The sequence below is a fragment of the Eptatretus burgeri genome, chromosome 9 (genome assembly GCF_056783735.1).
Source record: "Eptatretus burgeri isolate ZD-2024b chromosome 9, Ebu_testis_v1, whole genome shotgun sequence".
Classification (NCBI taxonomy): Eukaryota; Metazoa; Chordata; class Myxini; order Myxiniformes; family Myxinidae; genus Eptatretus; species Eptatretus burgeri.
This window is the reverse complement of record NC_140969.1, coordinates 102,379,861-102,400,478: the sequence shown is the minus strand read 5'-3', so window position 1 is coordinate 102,400,478 and position 20,618 is coordinate 102,379,861. Positions and strand designations below refer to the sequence as shown.

At 45.7% G+C, this 20,618-nt stretch overlaps 1 protein-coding gene across 2 annotated transcripts in view; it reads left to right on the top strand.

Moving 5' to 3' along the window:
• Positions 1 to 20,618, top strand: part of TMEM62 (transmembrane protein 62) — an 80,463-nt gene that overhangs the window by 40,392 nt on the left and 19,453 nt on the right. For both annotated transcript variants that reach the window (XM_085896384.1, XM_085896385.1), the window contains exons 7-11: positions 4,216 to 4,338; positions 4,857 to 5,012; positions 8,236 to 8,398; positions 8,513 to 8,626; positions 14,876 to 14,954. In XM_085896384.1, coding sequence (XP_085752510.1) covers positions 4,216 to 4,338; positions 4,857 to 5,012; positions 8,236 to 8,398; positions 8,513 to 8,626; positions 14,876 to 14,954 — 635 coding nt within the window. The remainder of the gene's footprint in view (positions 1 to 4,215; positions 4,339 to 4,856; positions 5,013 to 8,235; positions 8,399 to 8,512; positions 8,627 to 14,875; positions 14,955 to 20,618) is intronic.

Below are 20,618 nucleotides of genomic sequence, written 5' to 3'. Positions count from 1 at the left end.
AGATGGGGCGTGGCTGGGTCTTCCAGCATGACAACGACCCAAAACACACAGCCAGGACAACTAAGGAGTGGCTCTGTAAGAAGCATCTCAAGGTCCTGGAGTGACCTAGCCGGTCTCCAGACCTGAACCCAATAGAAAATCTTTGGAGGGAGCTGAAAGTCTGTGTTGCCCAGCGACAGCCCCGAAACCTGAAGGATCTGGAGAAGATCTGTATGGAGGAGTGGGCCAAAATCGCTGCTGCAGTCTGTGCAAACCTGGTTAAGAACTACAGGAAACGTCTGATCTCTGGAATTGCAAACAAAGGTTTCTGTACCAAATATTAAGTTCTGTTTTTCTGATGTATCAGATACTTATTTCATGCAATAAAATGCAAATTAAATATTTTAAAATCATACAATGTGATTTTCAGGATTTTTGTTTTAGATTCCGTCTTTCACAGTTGAAGTGTACCTATGATAAAAATTACAGACCTCTACGTGCTTTGTAAGTGGGAAAACCTGCAAAATCAACAGTGTATCAAATACTTGTTCTCCCCACTATATATATATATATATATATATATATATATATATATATATATATATATATATATATATATATATATATATATATATATATATATATATATATATATATATATATATATATATATATATATATGTGTGTGTGTATATGTATATATATTGTTACGGCTGTGGAAATTCGCAGAACACCATAAAGGTCCTTAGTTCAGTTATTCCGATAAGTCTGTGTACAGTTAGATTTCCCCACCATTGTTTAATGGGAATTATTCGTGTCACTGGGCTGTGATCCTTTGAGGTCGGTTTTTCTTTTTCTATCGTTATTTTGAACCAACCACATCTCCAACCACCTAACCACCTTCGCCGTTACCCCAGCTATCAATTCTCTTCTTCTCCACGGACACATTACAACCACCTCTCCGCATTCAATCAATAAACGCGAGCAAAAGGAAGGAACTTGAGGGCGCGCAGATTTTTCCCGCCTAATATTCCCGCCTGTTTTCTCCGCGCTTGGTGTGGGGGGAGGGCGAGGCAGATCGTTCACCATTGGTCGGTTCGTGGAATTCGTTCCACGTGGAATTCGGAATTCCGAAATTCGGTCGGAATTCGTGGTTCGGTTCGTGGTCGGGAGGCGCTGGGAACGGAGGAACGCCCCTTTTTCGGGAAGCTTCTCGCAGGAACTGGAAGTGGGCGGAGCAGAAAACAGTGAGGAGCAAGGGGTTGGACCCCAGGGGAAAGGGCGAGGCAGATCGTTCACCATTGGTCGGTTCGTGGAATGAGGCGCTGGGAACGGAGGAACGCGCCTTTTCGGGAAGCTTCTCGCAGGAACTGGAAGGGGGCGGTGCAGAAAATGGGGAGGAGCAAGGGGTTGGACCCCAGGGGATATAAGGGCGTGCAGGACGCCAGATCTGGCAGCTCGCGTGGTTTTTCTTCTTTGTGGTGGCTCGTCTTCTTCGTGGCAGCTCGCAGTTCGTGTCTTTGGTCGTCGAGCCCTTTTGTCGTCGGAGCTCGTGTGGTTTTCAGCTCGCGTGGTTTTTCTTCTTTGTGATGGCAGCGGAGCTCGTGTGTTCTCGTTGACTGGCAGCTAGGGGCTCGTGTGGTTTGCTTCGTGCATGGTTTTCTTCGTGGTGGCTCCTCGTCGAGCTCGTGAGCTCGTGTGTTTTTGTCGTCGAGCCTTTTCTGGTCGGGTGATTGCTGCTGCTTCGTGGTGGTTCGAGCTCCAGGTGCCTTCCCTCTGGGTGCCAAGTCATGAGGGTTGTGTGCGGTGGTCCAGGGTCAAGGCGCGCACGCGAGGAGAGTGCCGGAGAGAGCTCGCTGACTGTCGCACTACGAAGGTGCAGGAAACCAGCGTCTGTCTCGTGGGGCCCATTCGGTCAGCCAAGTCCCACGCCATAAAGGCCCACAGGCCCAGTCTGACCCCCCTGTCTATGGGGGTGGTCTTTTCCTTTTCTTTTCTTTTGAGTGCATGTTGTGGCGCCGTGTCCATCAGTAAAACCTGTTAAGTGCCTGTGAAATAATAATAATATTCGGTCGTAGTGCTATCCCTTGCTTGTGTCTTTGTCCCCGTCCCATGATTGCTTTTGTTTCTTTGAATACGTGTATGACTGTGTTTCATTGCTTTGCCTGCATACGTATTGTAATAATAAATGTGCTTTGGTGAAATGTACCCCGTTCGTTGCGTCTTCTCCCTATTGAAAATGCCATCTTGCATCGCGGAATAAATAGCTGGGTTTTCAACACCCGTTAAATAGAATCTGATCCGGTGAGGTCGGGCGATAATACCCGCTCGGTTATCACTGCAGAACGGAACGGACTGCTTAAGCAGTTTGTGTCCCAAGCCGACCTGCTTTGAGGTGCGGTCTCCCGGTTAGCTATCCGCGTGGGTACTTAGGTATATCGAGATTCGGCAATTGACCCTATCCTGCACGGGTAGAAAATTGGCTAGGCCGTGGTGGGGTTGAAGAACCACCCGTGACAGGGTTCCGGCGTTACTCCGGAAGGTCACGACTGAATTGTCCGTCCGGTTGGCGAGCTGCGACTATTAGTGGAAGCCGGCAGTCCGCACGCCGGCGGATGCGAATTCGTAACAATATATATAACGTATATATATATTCTTTAAATTGGGGTTGACTCAGCCTGTCATCCTTCCGAGGTCGGTGAAATGAGTACCAGTATACTGGGCCGGTGTATACCCCGGTTAAAATAGGTGTACCATATCCCTGTGTCGTAAGAGATGACCAGGGTTGCGTCAGGAAGGGCATCCGGCGTAAAACATGTGCCAAATTACTATGCGCATCATACGGATGATCCGCTGTGGCGACCCCTAACGGGAGCAGCCAAAAGAAGAAGAAGAAGATATATGTTTTTAAATTATTCATTTTACATATCACTATCTCAAAGCGAATGGATATCAGTTGTGTGGGAGCGGCAATGCATTGTACAATGTCTTGTCGTTGGCCAATGTTTATTCACATTTTGATCCATTATTTTTTTACTTGTACACCGTTATGAGCTCGAAGATCAAGACAGCATGCAAATCATCTGTCATTATATGGGCCTATAAAATGGCATTTTGCTTTTGTCATGCATGAAAACAATTAGAGATAACTACTTATACCATGGCCTATTCTGTTTGCGATTGAGGTATACACAGAAGAGTAACTCTGGCTGTTGAGCGCTGCTCAAAAAGTCACGCCCCTTGCTCTGGCTCTGCATTGTCGTTGGTGTTGGTTATTTGTACCTCCAGGTTCCCATTTATCAGACATTTGGGCTTATCCTCTCATGTTCTATCCCTGTCTCTTGGTTGCATTGGCTAAGTTGTGCAGGACTAAACATTACACCCTTCACTGGTACGCATGTTTGCATTTGGTATACTGTAATTACAATTATTAGACTGTCTTAATGGAAAACAGATGGATATTTACAAAAGGAAGTTATGACGCATCATTTTGTCTCGTTTCCCTGCAACATATGCTTCTTGTGATCACTAATAACTTTTTTTTTTATGTAGTCATCTTGTGCTATTAGAGGAGATTTGGAATTTTGTGTCTAAATTAAAAGTACTTTTGGTAGACAATAGAGAAATTAACACAGTATTAGGTATTTGGGTTTTTAACCTGGGATCATAACGAGCTATAAAGTTAGCCTTGACCCTGCATTATTAGCCTGTCCGCCCACACAGACAGGGTTTTGCAATTGCATGTCTTTGTCTGTCCAAGGCACAACCTTTTTTGTTTTTTAAGAATTTGAGCTTTTGTCATAAAATTTTCAACAAACCTGTATTTTGAGAATATGGAGAAGAGTGATAAATGAAAGTTTATTTATTTATTTTTAAAATATTTTTATTTCAATTAACTGTTTCTGTCATTTAGTTTGAGTACAATGGGGATGTGGATGGGCTTTGCATTTTGAGATGCTTTCTCAGTTTAATATTAAAACCCCTTTTAAATAAAGCTTAAAAAAAGTTTTATCTTTTTACAATGTTCCCATTCTCTTACTTCATCTTTTTTCTTTGTAAATTGTCTTGAAATATTTAGAATTGTCAAATGTACAATATAAGTGCTGTAATAATATTTATGATTCCAAACAGAACAACTTTTGTTTAATCATTAGCACTTTTTTCCCCCGCTCTCTTGAAAAGCCTGTCTGTGTTATTGACCATTGTTTTTACTCCTATGCTCAAATGGCTTTCCAGCTCAGGTACAGCATACCTGTGTGGGCATTTACACACACTGGGTGGAGTGTTCCCAACAATGTATGCAAGGCATGCTTCTGGTTTGCTGGAGCTGGAGCTCGGTGACTGGAAGACCAACCGCAGGTTTGGACGTAGTATGACATCGAGTGATGCATGGTTGTGAAATTTTGCTAAAAGTGTTTCTCTGTGTATGTAAGAGCTTGTGATTGCACTAAAATTGTCGATATTGTTTTCAGGTATAGCATGTTTGTCTCATCACCCAATATTGGTGGCACACTAATGGTGACCGATTAACCCAACCTACAAAGCATTGGATCCAAATTAAATGATGATTTAACATGGATGATCTAATATGGAGTGTTGAAATGGTTGTCTTGAAAACCTGGAGCAAAGAGTAGGACCAGACAGTCAGGTGGGAGAAAAGATAGATGGGCAGATCTCTTGTGGATGGGAAGATGGATCGTAAAGACCAGAGCACATTGAATAAGTTTTTAACCGATGAGATCTGTGATGAGAGGCATATTGCAGCTGGGGAACACCAGAAAGGAGTTTAAACCAGCCTTTCAGACATTAACCCACTTTATCTAAGAAAATGTGCTGTTCATTGACTGATCTCTGAACTTGACCTTCATATGTTTTAGATTCCGTGTCATGGTATTTGACCATGACCTGATGACCTTTGCTGACTCGAGGTTGGGAAACTGGCCACTGGTACTGGTGACGAATCCAAAACCAGCACGACTGATGTTGCAAGGCCGTGAACCTCTGGCCCGGATTGCTTGTTCCACACACATAAGGTGTGCATGTTGGATAGTTACGGAGGAGATTTTTTACCAGATATATTATGGGAAAGTAGGCAATAGAAATGATCCATATTCAAAGATGGGTGGAAGAGATGCATTCTGCTTTATATTCTGCCTGATATTCTTCCTTTATTATCTCCGCAACTGAAGGTGAAGGAGGTTGGCTTTTCACCCTTTTCTGTCTGTTTGTTTGTCTCTGTTTGTTTGTTTACAGGATATCTCAAAAAGTTGTGGACGGATCTGGATGAAATTTTGTGGACAGGTTCAGTGTGTGACAAGGACGAACTCATTACATTTTGGTGAAGATCCGGATCCGACTACTGGAATTTTAAATAGTGATTCTTCACCATTGAGAGATAGGACCAAAAACGATATGTAGCACGATATCTCAAAAAGTTGTGGACAGATGTGGAATGAACTTGGAGGACATATTGGGTGTGTGACTGACAAATTGATTTGATTTTCGTGAAGATCTGAATCTGGATCCGACTACTGGTATTTTTTATATGATTCTTCACCATTGAGAGATAGGGCTCAAAAACGATATGTCGCATGATATTTCAAAAATATATTGGGCCAGCTCTGTTCTCATGGATCAGGCATTACAGGGTGAAGGTATGCACTTGACTGAGTTCCCTTCTAGTGTGTGTGTGTGTGTGTGTGTGTGTGTGTGTGTGTGTGTGTGTGTGTGTGTGTGTGTGTGTGTGTGTGTGTGTGTGTGTGTGTGTGAGATCGGCCCTAACATCATCAACACCCCTACTGCCCCACAGGCACTGTTTGTGGTCAGTGGCGTAATTTTTACATTTCTTAAACCCACAAAAATCGTTGCAAGGACAAACCCGACCTTCGACATGAGCACAGCCCTCCTTCACAATGAGTTTTCACAGTTTACACATTATACTCTTCGGGGACACACTCGGGGGCTGGGGCCATTGTGATGACATCTTTGTGATCGTTTGATATGTCCATCGAGGGACGAGAAATTTATTATACATCATATCATAGGACGATCCTTCGAAGCCAAGTAAACAATATCTTGGCAGGTTGTTATCAATGTGACATTGGTGTCATCATCTATCTCAACAAAATTTGTCATTATAAGATCATCTGACAGTCCAACCCTCCAGGCAAGAAGGTTATAGAGCTCAATGAGGATGGTATCTTCATCAGATGTAAACGCAAGATCTGTGGCAGCCGGTGGCCATGGACAGTCCAGAGCAGGTGTTCTTTGCAAGGGATTCTTTTTGATGAGCCCTGCTTGGTAGATATGCAAGGCTTCCTCAACATTGGGTGCTAAAGCTGCTGAACAATTACTTGATTCAGTCTCAATGATTTTTGAGGCCATTTTCAGATGGCTACCAGCAAATGTACCAAGTGCTATTCACTGCAAAAATACATTCACCTGAATTCTGTGAGGGTGGCTCGTTCTTTCAGTGCATTTCAAGAATAATGTGAGGAGCTTGGTCATTCGGAATACTTCATGATTTTGATTAGTTCATCCTCTATGACCACACTGCGAAATGAAGCCATACATAGGCTGCGCGTAGTTGGCACTGAAATTAAATAAATACAATATCCGATCATACCCGTCCTCCATCTTGGACTTAAACTTATTGTTGCATTCAATATGACTATTTCTACCTCTCAGGTGCAGTTATTGGTTTCTCTTCATTCAACAGGAATCTTCAATATTCCTTGTAGCAAATTTTATAATATCTCACTTCAAGGGCGACAGTCTTTTTCTCTGATAGATATCAGAATGCTTTCTTCGTGTTTCAGTGTGGCAGCTTTCAGTAGTTTTCCTGAAAAGTCAGTCATTCAAGGAGACGAAAAATAATTTCCATTTACCCTTTTCACTCGTTCAGGAAGTTTGATGGTTTTACACTCTTGGAGGATTTACTGACCAACCTGCTGTCAATGTCTCAGCTCACATTAAGGTGGTTTTTGTCGTTTTATGAGTCACCTATGTTGCGGTCCACCTTATTGCCACTTATGCACACTGCAGGCAGGATATCTGCTCGGGCATGACGGCTTGATTGTGAATGCAATTTTTTTTTTCCACAAGCTTTGCTTTGGATGAAGTAGATTGGCAGAACTAGAATATTCAACTCTGACCCCTCAAACTCAGAGGAGGCGTGCCACTCTTCCTATTCAGTCACTTTTTCTCACTCGGTTCGATCAGACGCTTATTAATAAAATGCCGATGACAGGTGGCATGAAAACTTGCTTCCGAAGGAATGTCACGTTACTCGACTTCAACGACGAGATGCTCATGATCTTTTGCAAGCACCGGTCATTCCTACCCACTTCATCAAACATTCACGATATTTACTCCATCCAAGTGGAGTAAATGGGTCAATAAGGTCATTAAAAAAAACAACATTTTTTCTGTGCATAAAGCACTTCAAAGATGATGATGTGCTCAACATGATGAACCTGTGATGACTGATGCGGCTCCACAATTGTGCACATCATGTGACCAAGCAAGCGCTCTGGTCAAGATTCAAAAATCAGGGCACAATTCATACTTCAAAATGGAGAAATAGTCCAACCTTAAAGCTTACAAAACATCTAGACTGGCGGGAATCAAGTGTTAAACTTTTAATACGTGCTAGATCTTGTCTTGGTCTCTGAATACAAATGTTTATATTTTAGAACATCTGAACGATAAATGGTCTCGGGTTGCAGCCTATCCAGGATGACAATGCCCCCATTCACAGAACACGCGTGGTCCCCATTAGTTTGATAAGCACGACACTGATGTTATCCATGCCATGGCCTTCTCAGTCACTAGATCTGAACCCAATTGGTCATTTATGGGATATTCTAGAACGACACCTGAGACGGTGTTTTGCACCTCCGTCAAACAGGTACGAGTTGATTGACTTTCTCGTGGAAGAATGGTGCAGAATCCCTCCTGCAGGATTGCAGATGCTGATGGACTCTCTGCCATGGGCATACAGGCCGTACTGGCCGCATGTGGTGGCCCAACACCCGATTAAGTGACTTTACATTGGTGTTTCCATATTTTTGTCCACAACCTGTATATTGTGGGATTTATGCCATACCTCTCTGACATCCATTTTCTTTTTTTCTTCTTCTTCTTCCCTGTATCCTCTTTACTCTTCCTTTCCTCACTTTGTGGTGTTCTCCTTTATTAATTGAGTTCACTTTGCTCTGTTTTTATTTTTAATGTATATTTTGTTTCTATCTCCAGGATTTTAGCTTTCTCCTCAAGCCCAGTGAAATCGGTTGTTGTTGAGATCAACAGGATGTTTCTTGGAAATGCCAGTCACGTGAAGGGACCGCTTTACATCCTTTCCTGGGTACCACGTAATTATGATGCCAACCACTTGCATCATATCTCAGTCACTGTCACAGTAAGCAATACCTGGCAGGCATTGGCAAAGCTTGTACACGGGATATGAGAGCAACTACGTGGTAGCACATGGTGAATTGAAGCAAATCACATGTGGTGTCCCAATTTTTTGCAGGATGCAGAGGGAAGAGCGAACACGAATGGGCATAATTTTGTGCTGTCCGGTGAGGCGAGAGACAGCTTCAGCACGCTCAGCACATTTCTTCTACTTGTAAACATGCAACAATTGGTAAGTGTCTTGAGGATCGCAAACATTGAATTAAAAGCATGGTCAGAATAATTACCCTGTGCGTTCAAAGCAGAAGGTGGGGTTAAGCAATTGGTTCACTTTGTCTTTCTGTCCTTCTGTCAACAAATGTCAGTTTATGATCGAGAAACAACTTTATTTAAGTTGAATGTTTTATTTTGAACACCATTCAGAAAGTGAACCTATGGTTTAGCAGTACTGTGGCTCTGAATTTGTTCCGATTGCCCATGCGCAGAGGAGTGAGAATTTTTTTTATATATACAGTAATCCCCCGTTTCTCGCGGGGGTTACGTTCCAAACCCTCCCGCGGTAAGTGAAAATCCGCGATGAATGGACGCCTCCACAAAACACATTTTAAACACATTTTAATCTCAATTAAACACATAAAGAAAACATTTGAAGCATAAAAATGCTTACTGTAAACTCAGTAACATTGCAAAAACATTGTGATGGGCAGTTGCTGGCGTTGTTTCTTCATGGTGGTGAGGAGAGTTTTCGCCATTGTTGCTAAGCGTTCAAGTGAGAGGCCTTCGTCGTCGTGCTTCTGCGATGGATCAGATTGTTCCTCCTCCTCCTCGCATGCAGACTTCGTAAGCTCAGCCAAATCCTCGTCCGTTAATGGGTCAGAGTTGGTTTTGATGAGGTCATTCACTTCGTCGTGCGTCATGTCGATGAATTCTCCTAGAATCTTCGCCAGCTTGACCGCCTTATCGATTGCCGAATGGTGAATTTCGTCTGGAGAAAAGGCCTTGTATTCATGGACGCATGTTGGCCACAGCTTCTTCCAACAGGCGTTTAAGGTTTCTTTTTTCATTTCTTGTAGAGCCTTCTGAATTATTTGGAGACACGTCGCTATCGTGAAATCACGCCAATGCGCCCTCAGAGAAAAATTGTCGTTGGAATCCATGGCCTCCACGAGGTGCTGCAGCGCGTTGCGAATCTAAAGCGCTGATGTTGGCTTCGTCCTTCTTGATGTCGCGTATGGTCGATTCATTCAAACCGTAATGGCGCCCAACCGCGGCAAACGTTTTTCCTTTGGGCGGCATCGTAGGACTTGGAGAAAAAAACGTAGAAAATATCTGTGTCGTTCACAAGCGAAACACTCAAGACAGCGAGAGTGATCCTCGTGGCCAGCAGCCAATCAGCGCCAAGGAGAAATGAATCGCGTGCTCTCTCTTTGTCTCGTGCGTTGTGTCGACAAACATACAATTTTTTTTTTGTTGTTTGTTTTATTATGAGGATACTTTCGAGCGCCACGCGTTATAATTTATTGCTTAAATAATTTATATTTTATATATTATTACCGCGATGTACCGGGGGAATCCGCAGAAAAAATTAGTTGCGTTCCAAGGGAAACCCCGCGATGAAGCGGGGGTTGACTGTGATACGGCTGAAGGGATCCAAGTAAAACTTGGCACAAGTGTGTATAATGATGTAAAGATGAACTGATTCGATTTTGGCATTCTCTTCTTGAAGAAGTCCTTTCATTAAAACTTTTGGGTCTCACTATCTGCCATGATCTTTCGTGGGAAAGCCACATCTCCAAGCTGGCCTTCAAAGCCAGTCACCGATTGGGCATCCTCCGTCGTGCAAAGTCCTTCCCTGGCACACCTGAGCTTCTGACCACATACAAAGCTTTCGGCCGCAGCCTGATCGGGTACTGCTCTCCCATATGGGCTGGTGCTCCCGCCTCTCACCTTTCTCAGCTTCATGCTGTGGAAACCAAGGCATTTAAGATCATTGGTATCTCCCGCAATGAGGCTGAGTCTTTGGGTCTCTCTCCCTCTCTCTCACCACAGGCAGGTCGGTGGTCTTTCTGTCTTCTACTGTCTTCTTTCCAGCCTCCCCCTGCTCTGTATGATATCTGTCCCACCCATATTTCCGCAGGACACTCAAGGTCCGCCAGCAACCCTTTTCTGGTAAAACTACCAAAATCAAGAATCGCTGCTCACTTTCACTCTTTCATTCCTCGTTTTTTCCCACCTTAAGAATAAACTCCCACACACTCCTCATTCCCACTCTTCCCTCCAGGTCTTCAAAACAGCTGTTCACCACCATCGCTTATCTTCCCCCATCCAAAACCACGATATTTTCTACCCCTGTTAATCCACCCCAAACGCACCTCCTTCATATTCCCTGCCTTCATTCCTGAAAGTCCCTGGAGTGTCCATATTGTTTACCCCATGTACCCCACCCCATCCCTCTCCCTTCCACAGATCTCATACTGTCTCTGTTCCCCACTGTTTTGTGCTTCCCTCTCCCATCCCTCTTGTCTCCTGCTCTCCTTGTTATATGTTCTGTGTGTTAGCTCTTATACGACCTTGACATTGTATATAAAAAATAAGAATAAAAATTAAAAAGTTAGAGGTCAAGTCAGGTAAAAATGTGATGCTTGAGAATAGCTGAAGGGATTTAAATCAAACTTGGTACAAGTATGTATAAGTTTCTGTCAGTGCGTACATTCATAATAGATTATTTGTTGCTTGAAAGTCAAGGGTCAGAGGTCACATTAAAACTCCTGTTAATGTGATTCCATTGGCTACGGGATTTGAACGAAACTAAATACATGTGCCATGATGCATATGTACATATTAGATATTGAGGTCAAATGGTCTTGAGGTTTTCGGTCAAAGTTAGAGTGAAAAAGGACGTAATGTGGGCAGAGGCATGTCAGTCGACGTCGTGACGTCAATTTATGTCCAGTTTGCTCTGTCTGGCAATGAAACAAAATTGAAAATCCTTCCAAACAGAGAATTTATTGTTTTTGAGGATGTCATAAACTACATAAACTACATAATTGACATAAACGACACGAACAACAGGCACAAATAACTTGTGTAACCTTTCAAAATAAGGTGGTATAAAAAATGCTGCATCAATGGCGGTAAACTTCTGAAAAAAATTATACACCCTTTATTTCAATTGAATTATATACTTGAACATTTGTACTATACTGTACTTGCATTTCAAAGTTGGCCTCCAAATCCAGCTGCCAACTGGGCATCCTTCCTTGGCACACCTGAAGTCCTATCCACCAACAAGGCCTTTATCCTCAGCTTGATTGAGTTCGGCTTTCCCCTCTGGGCTGGCTCCCCTGCCTCGCATATTTCTCAGCTTGACGCTGTGGAAATCAACATCTTCAAGATTATTGGAATCTCTCGCGATGAAGCTGAGTCTATGGGCTTATCACTTCACCATCGCAGACAGATCGGTGTCTTTCTGTCTTCTAGCGCCTACTTTCTGGTCTTGTACCATGTGCTCTTTCTGTGCTTTACCCCCCTCTGCAGGGCTCACACAGTCACATCAACCCCCTTCTTGTGAAATGATTTCCTAAATCCAGGATCACTGCTCACCTCCACTTGTTTGTTCCTCCTTTTTCCCACCTGTGTAATCAGCTTCCACATCCTTTTCAAGTTCTTCAAGACAGGTGCTCACCACCATCTCAGATCGTCCCAATCAAAAATCATGATATTTTCTACCCTCATTAACCCCACCCAATTCCCCCTCCTAATTTTCCAGTTTTTCCTCCTTGGAGTTTCCTTCTGTATCCATCTTGTCCATCCCATGCATCCTCTGTGTCCAACTTGTCCTCCCCATTCATGTTTTCTTCTGTTACGTCCTGATCCGTTCAGTGTACTCGCTCTTCTGTGAGCCTCGACTAATGTGTACAAAAAAACCCAAAACACTGCGGAACACAAATAGCTTTTTTGGCACTTTCAAAACTCTTCCATTTAGCAGTACTTGGTCAAACTATTTTGGCGTTTTACATCATCTCGACCAATCAAATTTGCGACTCGTGGACCCCGACCATATCTTTTTATTTTATTTTAATTTTTCTCATGACTGTGTGGGATAAGGTGTTCTATGAACTCTCCAGTGATCACTTACATTGCAGTAACTAGAATGAACATTAAATGCTGATGCAAAACATTTATTCGCATGTCCAGTACATCTTGATTTTGAATCTGTTACTGATTTTTGCCAATCATGTCCCACTTGGATTGCTTCTGCCATTTCCCTTCATCAAAATCACTTGCTTGATTCTGTTGATGACCACCTTTTACCCACAGGAAATAGATCAAAGCACTCGATTCCTCGCCCACGTGTTGGCACTGCGACTCGACATGTCATTTTCAAGGCATCACATTGCAAACTGCTCCTGAATCGCACATACCACTTGCAGCACAAAATAGTGCACGTAGCTTTGATTCACTGTTCATTTATAATCTATGTCTCTTTGACATTGAAGAGTTTTGAAACAATGATTTATGTCATATATATATACGTACATATATTTTATACCAGTTGGAGTGAAAAGTTTGTGTGGATTGGTTTCCCATTCCAAGGTTGGTGTCTATTTCCACCAAAATAATATGAGGAGCCATTTTCATACAACACATTTCTTTGAGCAATTAACAAAAGTTTGTATATCCACAAGGCTTCTTATTATTATCTTTTTAATTGTCTGCTTTGGTGGCTTATTTATGTATTTATTTATTTATTCATTCATTCATACTTGGATGGGGTGGGCATCACTCATCGAGTGTACTTGCAGACACTTGCATCAGCTTTTGAGGACTACCATAGGCCATAATCCCATTGATAACAAAAATCTGACATTTGGTCGATTGTACTCACTGCCACTATAATCAGCCATCTACATATTGCCTACACATAACTTGCATATTTTTTTTGACACCTCTTTCCCCATCTTCCTCCTCTCCCCATCCATCTCGTACTCCTTTTTCCTTGCAACCAAATGTATTTTTGTTCATATTCCTCCAATAATACTCCTACCATTCTTTCAACCTTCACCCCTTTTTACCATTCTGCAGCCGAAGACGCCCGGAGGCATTATGTTTTTGGGTTGTCCGTCCGGCTGTGCGTGCTTCAGTGCATGCGTCGCAGTTTTTCGTTGCTGCGATAACTTGTGAACTGCTGAAGGGATTTTGACCAAACCTGGTTCAAGTGTATGCGATTTTCAAAGTGACGTATTAATGCTAACGAGACCTTTCACACATGTGCTGTGCATGTGTTTTCAGTGACTGTTCAGCTCGCTGGGCACTTTAACCTGCTGTTGCTAGCACGAAGTCTAATTAAAATAGTCTTTTAAACGTAATTTTGAAATATTTTTCCAATATAAATTCAAACAGGACCTGGAACCAAACAAAAAAATATATATTTATAACAGCACGCACAGTTCCCACTCCTATGCACAACGCTTTCCCCCAACTCTCCCCTCCCTCCAAAACACGAATAATAGAAATATTGTAATGGTGTACCAGTTGCCCAGGTTTGAATCCAGTGAGTTGCTGAGTGACCACGTCAGTACCCCGCCCCAGAGACTCCCCGCCGGATCCTCATGTCCAAAGGTGTGCAGATTGAAGTCCCTGCGCCATGCAAGTGCCGTGGGACGGCAATCACGGGGCAGATCTTATCTTTGGCCGAACAACCAAAACCCACATCATGCTGGGGACGCTAATGGAACCAGGACCGTGACCAATCTATATCTCAAAACAGATTATACCAGAGCCACCAGATGAAACCATCGGAGCAAGCATGATGAGTCGAAGACCAAGTCAGGTTTATACATGTATTATAAAATGCACCATAAATGAGAAGCAAACAGACCATCAGTAATAATCAAATACTTTGTTATGCAGAGGTGCACTTCATTCTCTCAGGTACTTTTCCAAGTATTTTGGCTTCTTTTGGAAGCTTTGTAAGCCATTTTAGGTGACGATCATTAGCTCGTATGCATGATATACGTTCCTTGCGCTGATGACTGTTGTCGCTCGGGTTTTTTGTGCATCCGCGCTGAGCATTCTGTGGTGGATTGTCATTTTGAAAGCCATGTGTTGACTGTGATACAAAGATTAACTGAATGAATTTTGGGTTCAACAGGTCAAAGGTCATGTCTCCTTTGAAAATCATTTTGCAGATTATAACCCGAGTTGGAAGCATCTGATGTTTTCTCTTTTTGACTTGTCTCTTTTCTCTCTTGCACTTTCTCTCATGCGATATTCAACTGAGATAAAACGTAATCGTGGGTTGTTATCTAACACAGGTGGAGGCATATCCATTGCCTCATTGGCCTCACATTATTTTGGTTTTGTATTACATCGATAGCCCCTAATCTGTTTTTCATTGGCTCCTTCTTATGCATGTTCCTCTTAAGCATTCCTCCTTATATTCTTCCATCTATAACTCTTCATTCCCATGTCATTGCAGGGCCAATGGGGTTTTATACTGTGCGTGTTATTCAGCTTGTTGCCATTGGTTGTGTTTCGATTCTGGCCTGTTTCTAAAGGTAAGTCTTTTGTCCTTCCTCAAATGCTCTTGTCTTTTAATTCTCAGAAGTGATTTCCTTCCACTCAGTTCCTCAATTTACCATTAATTTATTAGCCTCTTCTTCTCAGGAACCTTCTTAGTCCGTTTTATTCCTCATTCTCCGGCACAGAGATATAGCTATGAATCTGAGTCCAGGTACCCAAATACATTAGTATGCATCCTACAACTTATATTGTTTATTTGCATCTTTGTCTTGCACTGTCAAACAGCAAAGAAATGGATCCAGGAAGAAACTGATGGGTCAATCAACCTGTCCTGTTTTCCCACACAAACACTCCATGTTTTCTCTTTTGCCAAATCATGAGTTGTAAGAAAATATTTAAGTTTAGTCTCGCATGCTTTTCAATCACATTCCACTGCCACCCACCTTTTTATCTTGCCAAAACGAAGTTTTTGCAAGATATGTTAGTCAGCTTGTATGTTTTTTTTTTGTTGTTTGTCTGTAATCACGTATAAAAAAAAAATTCTGCAGAGCACAGTTATCATTGGAAATTTTTGTAACTTCGCATATCAGAGGCCTATAGAGATCCCTTTCAGCGCATAAAATTTTGAAGGTCAAGGTCAAAGGTCAAGGTCACTTTATCGCAAATCAGGGGAGTCGACGAAACCCTTATTTTTTGAGTAATTTTGATCGGATCGTCTTCAAACTTCATGGGAATATAGTTCATGGTCTGGCGCTCAGCTGATTAATTTTTGGTGGCGATTGGCCTTGACCTTCATGGTTAGCGCCTTAGGTCAAACATATTTGACCCCAAGGTCAAATTTTCAAGTTTTAGGAACCATATCGTGTAGTACCTCAAATTGAACACCTCGATTAGTGCTTTCTAGATATGTCAAGCTTGAGACATTATGATGTCATTTGGTGACATTATGAGGCAAACACATATTTTTCATGGTTACTCTGTAGAACGATTCTCATCGGAATCTCTCTTAGGCAGTGTGCTGTGTCACGTGATTAGGTTTTCGTATATCATGCCTCGCCCGCTAGGGGTGGCAGGAATGTGCTTCTCGTCGCGCAATAAAGCGGAGTTGATGCTGGCACGCTTGCGTCTCGTGTTCCACTGCACCTCGTACACTCTAATCGGCGACGAGGATGGTTGAAAACGGACATGTGCCCGTTTTCGTCGGAGACGACTTCGGATTGTTTTCAGAACAATTGGAATGCTATTTCCACGCGAATGATGTGGTCGACCAGAGCAAACAGAAGTCGATCTTGCTCGCTTCGCTTTCGGCGGAGCATTATCGACTACTGCGTGATTTGGTGGCGCCGGACAAGCCCCGTGATGACGGGCTGTCGTTTCGGGACATTGTGCAGAAGATGAAAGCACACATGGCGCCGGAGAAGTCATTACAGCTCGCTCGATACCAGTTCGATCGCCTCTCGAAAGGGGCAGAGGAACGTGTCGCTGATTTCGTGGCGCGGATTAAGCATTCTTCCGTGGCATGCAAGTTCACGGCGGGGGAGCATCCAGCTCGCCTCAGAGATCGTTTTATTGCTGGTTTAAAAGATGCAAAAATGGTTTTGGCGGTTCTACGGCTGAAAGGTGAAGCCATTACATTCGACTCGGCAGTCAGCATGGCTACAGCGGTCGAGCAGACTCGCGGAGATGTTCGAGCCATCACCGGCCACGCGGGGTCGCGAGCGCCCCGGGACGCACGCTCGACCTTCGATGCGGGTCGGACATCGCCGCGCGGCCGCACGTGCGGCGAGGTGACCCCGCGGACGTGTTTGGGATGCGGAGGTCGACACCTGCGCCGTGCGTGCCCGTATAAAGGCACCGTGTGTTTGAATTGTCACAAGGTGGGTCATCTGAAGCGTGTGTGCCGTGGGGCGCCGGCCACCGTTAAGGTCATGGACGGCGATGTGCGAGGCGACCCGGGGCAGAACCGGCGGCCGTTGATGGGCCTGTTTTCAATTGACCCGGCGGCGGCGCGCCTGATGACAGTGGAAGTCGAAGTGAACAAAATGCTGATCACGTTCCAGGTCGATACGGGAGCGGCTGTGTCGATCATCGGCGAACAGACCGCGCGTAGACTCAACGGCCTGAAGCTTATCAGGTCAAACCTCACGCTGTTCACGTACACCCGCGAGAAGATAACGCCAGTCGGGATGGCAGACGTGTCTGTGCGGTACCAAGGCCAGGTCGCCACGCTTCGGGTGTACGTCGTGCGGGGGAAGGGACCGTCTCTCCTCGGCCGAGATTGGCTGGCCCGCATCAGGCTAGACTGGGCCGCAGTTCACCTTGTGCAACCCGTGCCGAGCCGATGGGAGGATCAGTTGGAGAAGATTCTTCAGAGACATCAAGGTTTGTTTGGCGACGACCTTGGGAAACTCAAGGGCATGGAGGCAAAACTCTTCCTGAAGGAGGGGGTGGTTCCTCGGTTTTGTAAATCACGTCCGGTGCCGTATGCCCTGCGGGACAAGGTCAAGCGTGAACTGGATAGGCTGGAGGCCTGTGGAGTGATCGAACGGGTGTCGTGCTCAGATTGGGCCACCCCGGTTATCACGGTGCTGAAACGGAATGGAGACGTCCGATTGTGCGGGGACTTCAAATCCACGGTTAACCCGGGGCTCAGCGTGGAGCAATATCCACTGCCATCAATCGATGAAATATATGCACGATTGGCGGGGAGTCAATACTTCACGAAGCTAGACCTGCGTGATGCATATTTTCACCTGCCGATGGATCCCAGGAGTAGCGAGCTTTTGACAATCAACACGTGTCAAGGACTCTATCGATATACCCGACTCTGTTTTGGGATTGCTTCGGCCCCAGCTTTGTGGCAGAAAGCCATGGATCAGGTTTGCATTTGCCTGCCCGCTCAGACCTACCTGGACGATGTGCTCATTGCGGGGAAAACGGCAGACGAGCATCTTGCGAACATTGCCCAAGTGCTGACAAAGCTAGAAGCGTGCGGCCTGCGCTTGAACAGGGACAAGTGCGCGTTCTTCAAGCAGCGCTTGGAATACCTCGGGCACATCATCACGCCGGAGGGGCTGTTGAAAGGTCCTCGGAAGGTGGAAGCGATTCAGCACATGCCACCGCCTCGCGACAAGACGCAGCTGCGCTCGTTCATTGGTATGGCCCAGTATTACCAAAGGTTCGTGCGAGGGCTCAGCTCACAACTTGCGCCGTTAACACGGTTGCTCAGGAAGGACGAGCGCTGGGCTTGGGGGCCTGCACACCAGGCGTCGTTCGACCGCGTCAAGCGGCTGCTCACAGAGGATACGGTCCTCGTGCACTACGAGCCTGCGCGTCCGCTCCTATTGGCATGCGACAGCTCTGCATATGGCATTGGGGCAGTGCTCTCCCACAGGATGGACGATGGTTCCGAGCGGCCTGTTTGTTTTGCATCCCGGACCTTGTCCGCAGCAGAGCGGGGATGTGCTCAGATTGAGCGCGAGGCTCTCAGCCTCGTCTGGGGTGTGCGGAGGTTTCATCAATACCTGCTGGGGCGGCATTTCACTTTGCAGACGGATCACAAACCGCTTCAATTCATCCTGAGACCCGAACGCGGGGTGCCGGTGGTAGCGGCCGCGCGAATACAGCGGTGGTGTCTGTTTCTTGGTGCTTACGATTATGATATTCAGTTCCGAAGCACTGAGAAGCATGCTAACTGCGACGGGCTCTCACGCTTGCCGTGTGCGGAGGGTCCAGCTGCGTCTGAGTTGGCCGACCGGGTCGATGTGTTCGCGCTGGGCCAGGTCCAAAGCGGGCCGGTCACGGCCAGACAGGTCGCGGTGGAATCTGCTCGTGATCCGGTGCTCACCCGTGTCGTCCAGGCGATTTCTACGGGGAATTGGAGCGATCTGCCTTCGACACCGGCATTTCAACCTTTCACGTCACGCGCATCGGAGCTGTCGCTGGTCCAACGGTGCGTTATGTGGGGGATGAGGATGGTGATTCCACCGAAGTTCAGGCAGCGGTGTTTGGAAGAACTGCATGTCAGTCACCTTGGCATCGTGAAGACCAAGAGTCTTGCTCGTAGCCTGTTGTGGTGGCCGGGGTTGGACAAAGACATTGAGCAGTTGGTTAAGCGTTGCGCCACGTGCCAGACAGATGCTGATAACTCGCGTCGAGCTTCGGGGCTATGGCCTGCGCCAGACAGAGCCTGGCAGAGGGTCCATGTAGATTCTGCGGGGCCAGTTAATGGAAAATGTTTTTGATTGTGATCGATGCATTCTCTAAATGGCCAGAGGTTGTAGTAATGCAGCATACATCAGCAAACATTACAGTAGAGAAACTGCGGACAATCTTTGCTAATAAAGGGTTACCGGAGATCCTGGTCTCTGATAATGGTCCGCAGTTCATCGCGGGTGTATTTGATGAGTTTATGCGCCGAAATGGTATTCGACATCTGAGGTCCGCACTGTATCATCCTGAGACGAATGGGCAAGCTGAGTCGTTTGTTAAGATGTTGAAACGGGCTTTGCGCAGGGGGGGTGTTGCACCTGTGCAGGCGGTGGTCGATGTCTTTTTGCTCCATTACAGGAACGCAGTTCATTCTGTCACGGGTGATTCGCCTGCCATTCGTCTCTATGGACGGGCATTGCGGTCCAGACTGGATTTGCTGCGACCTGGAGGGTCGGGGAGTGGGGCGGTGTCACGTCCGACGCGGCTGCGCAGCTTCGATGTGGGACAGTGGGTAATGGTGCGCGATTATTTCCACGGTTCCAAATGGGTGCTGGCTGTGGTCTCTGTGGTACTGGGACTGGTGAATTGCATGGTGCGGACTGATGGTGGGGATGTGTGGAAGCGGAACGTGGACCAAATGCATGATCGCTGTTCAGCGTCACCCCCCCCCACACCTCCCCAGGCCGAACGATGTGGGACCCCCACCTGTAATGTCGCCGGCACCTGACGTTGTATCGCCAGGGCCGGATGTGCCGACGCCCAGGGGGTCCTCGCCTGATGCTATCCTACCCGGGGACGTCGGGCAGGCTGATCGGTCAGGGGCGGTTGTTATTGCGGATGGCGCGAGTCTGGCGAGGGTGTCACCTCGACCGAGCCGGGAGGCGTCTGAGCCTGGACTGTCTGGCGGCGCGGCCTGTCCGAGGTGGGTCAGGGTGTGGCCGCGGTACTTGGAGGATTATGAGTGTTGATGGGTTTTGGGTGGTCATGTTATGATTGTCCTTTCATCATTTGACTTGTCATTTTATGAGGGGAGGAGTGTGCTGTGTCACGTGATTGGGTTTTCGTATATCATGCCTCGCCCGCTAGGGGTGGCAGGAATGTGCTTCTGGTCGTGCAATAAAGCGGAGTTGATGCTGGCACGGTTGCGTCTCGTGTTCCACTGCACCTCGTACACTCTAGGCAGATATTCCTCAAGGAGTCGCTCCTGGTGGATAGCAGCTCTGTTAACCTCAGTGTGACCTTAAAGAAGTCACACGTGGTCACCTTTTGGCAAGATACGGTTTATTTTTTTTTGTCCTCTTGTGCTCAACTTCTTTTCTCCTCCAGGTAGAAAGGGGGTAAGGGGTTTGCTGCTAATCCTGCAAAAAAAATAAGACTTCTAATTTCATGTATGCTGCAGTTAGCAGCTGACATTGCATTACATAGTTGGCAGTTGCTTTTCACTGACTTCAACTGAACTAGTTTTCCCGTTGAATGTTCTTTCTTCT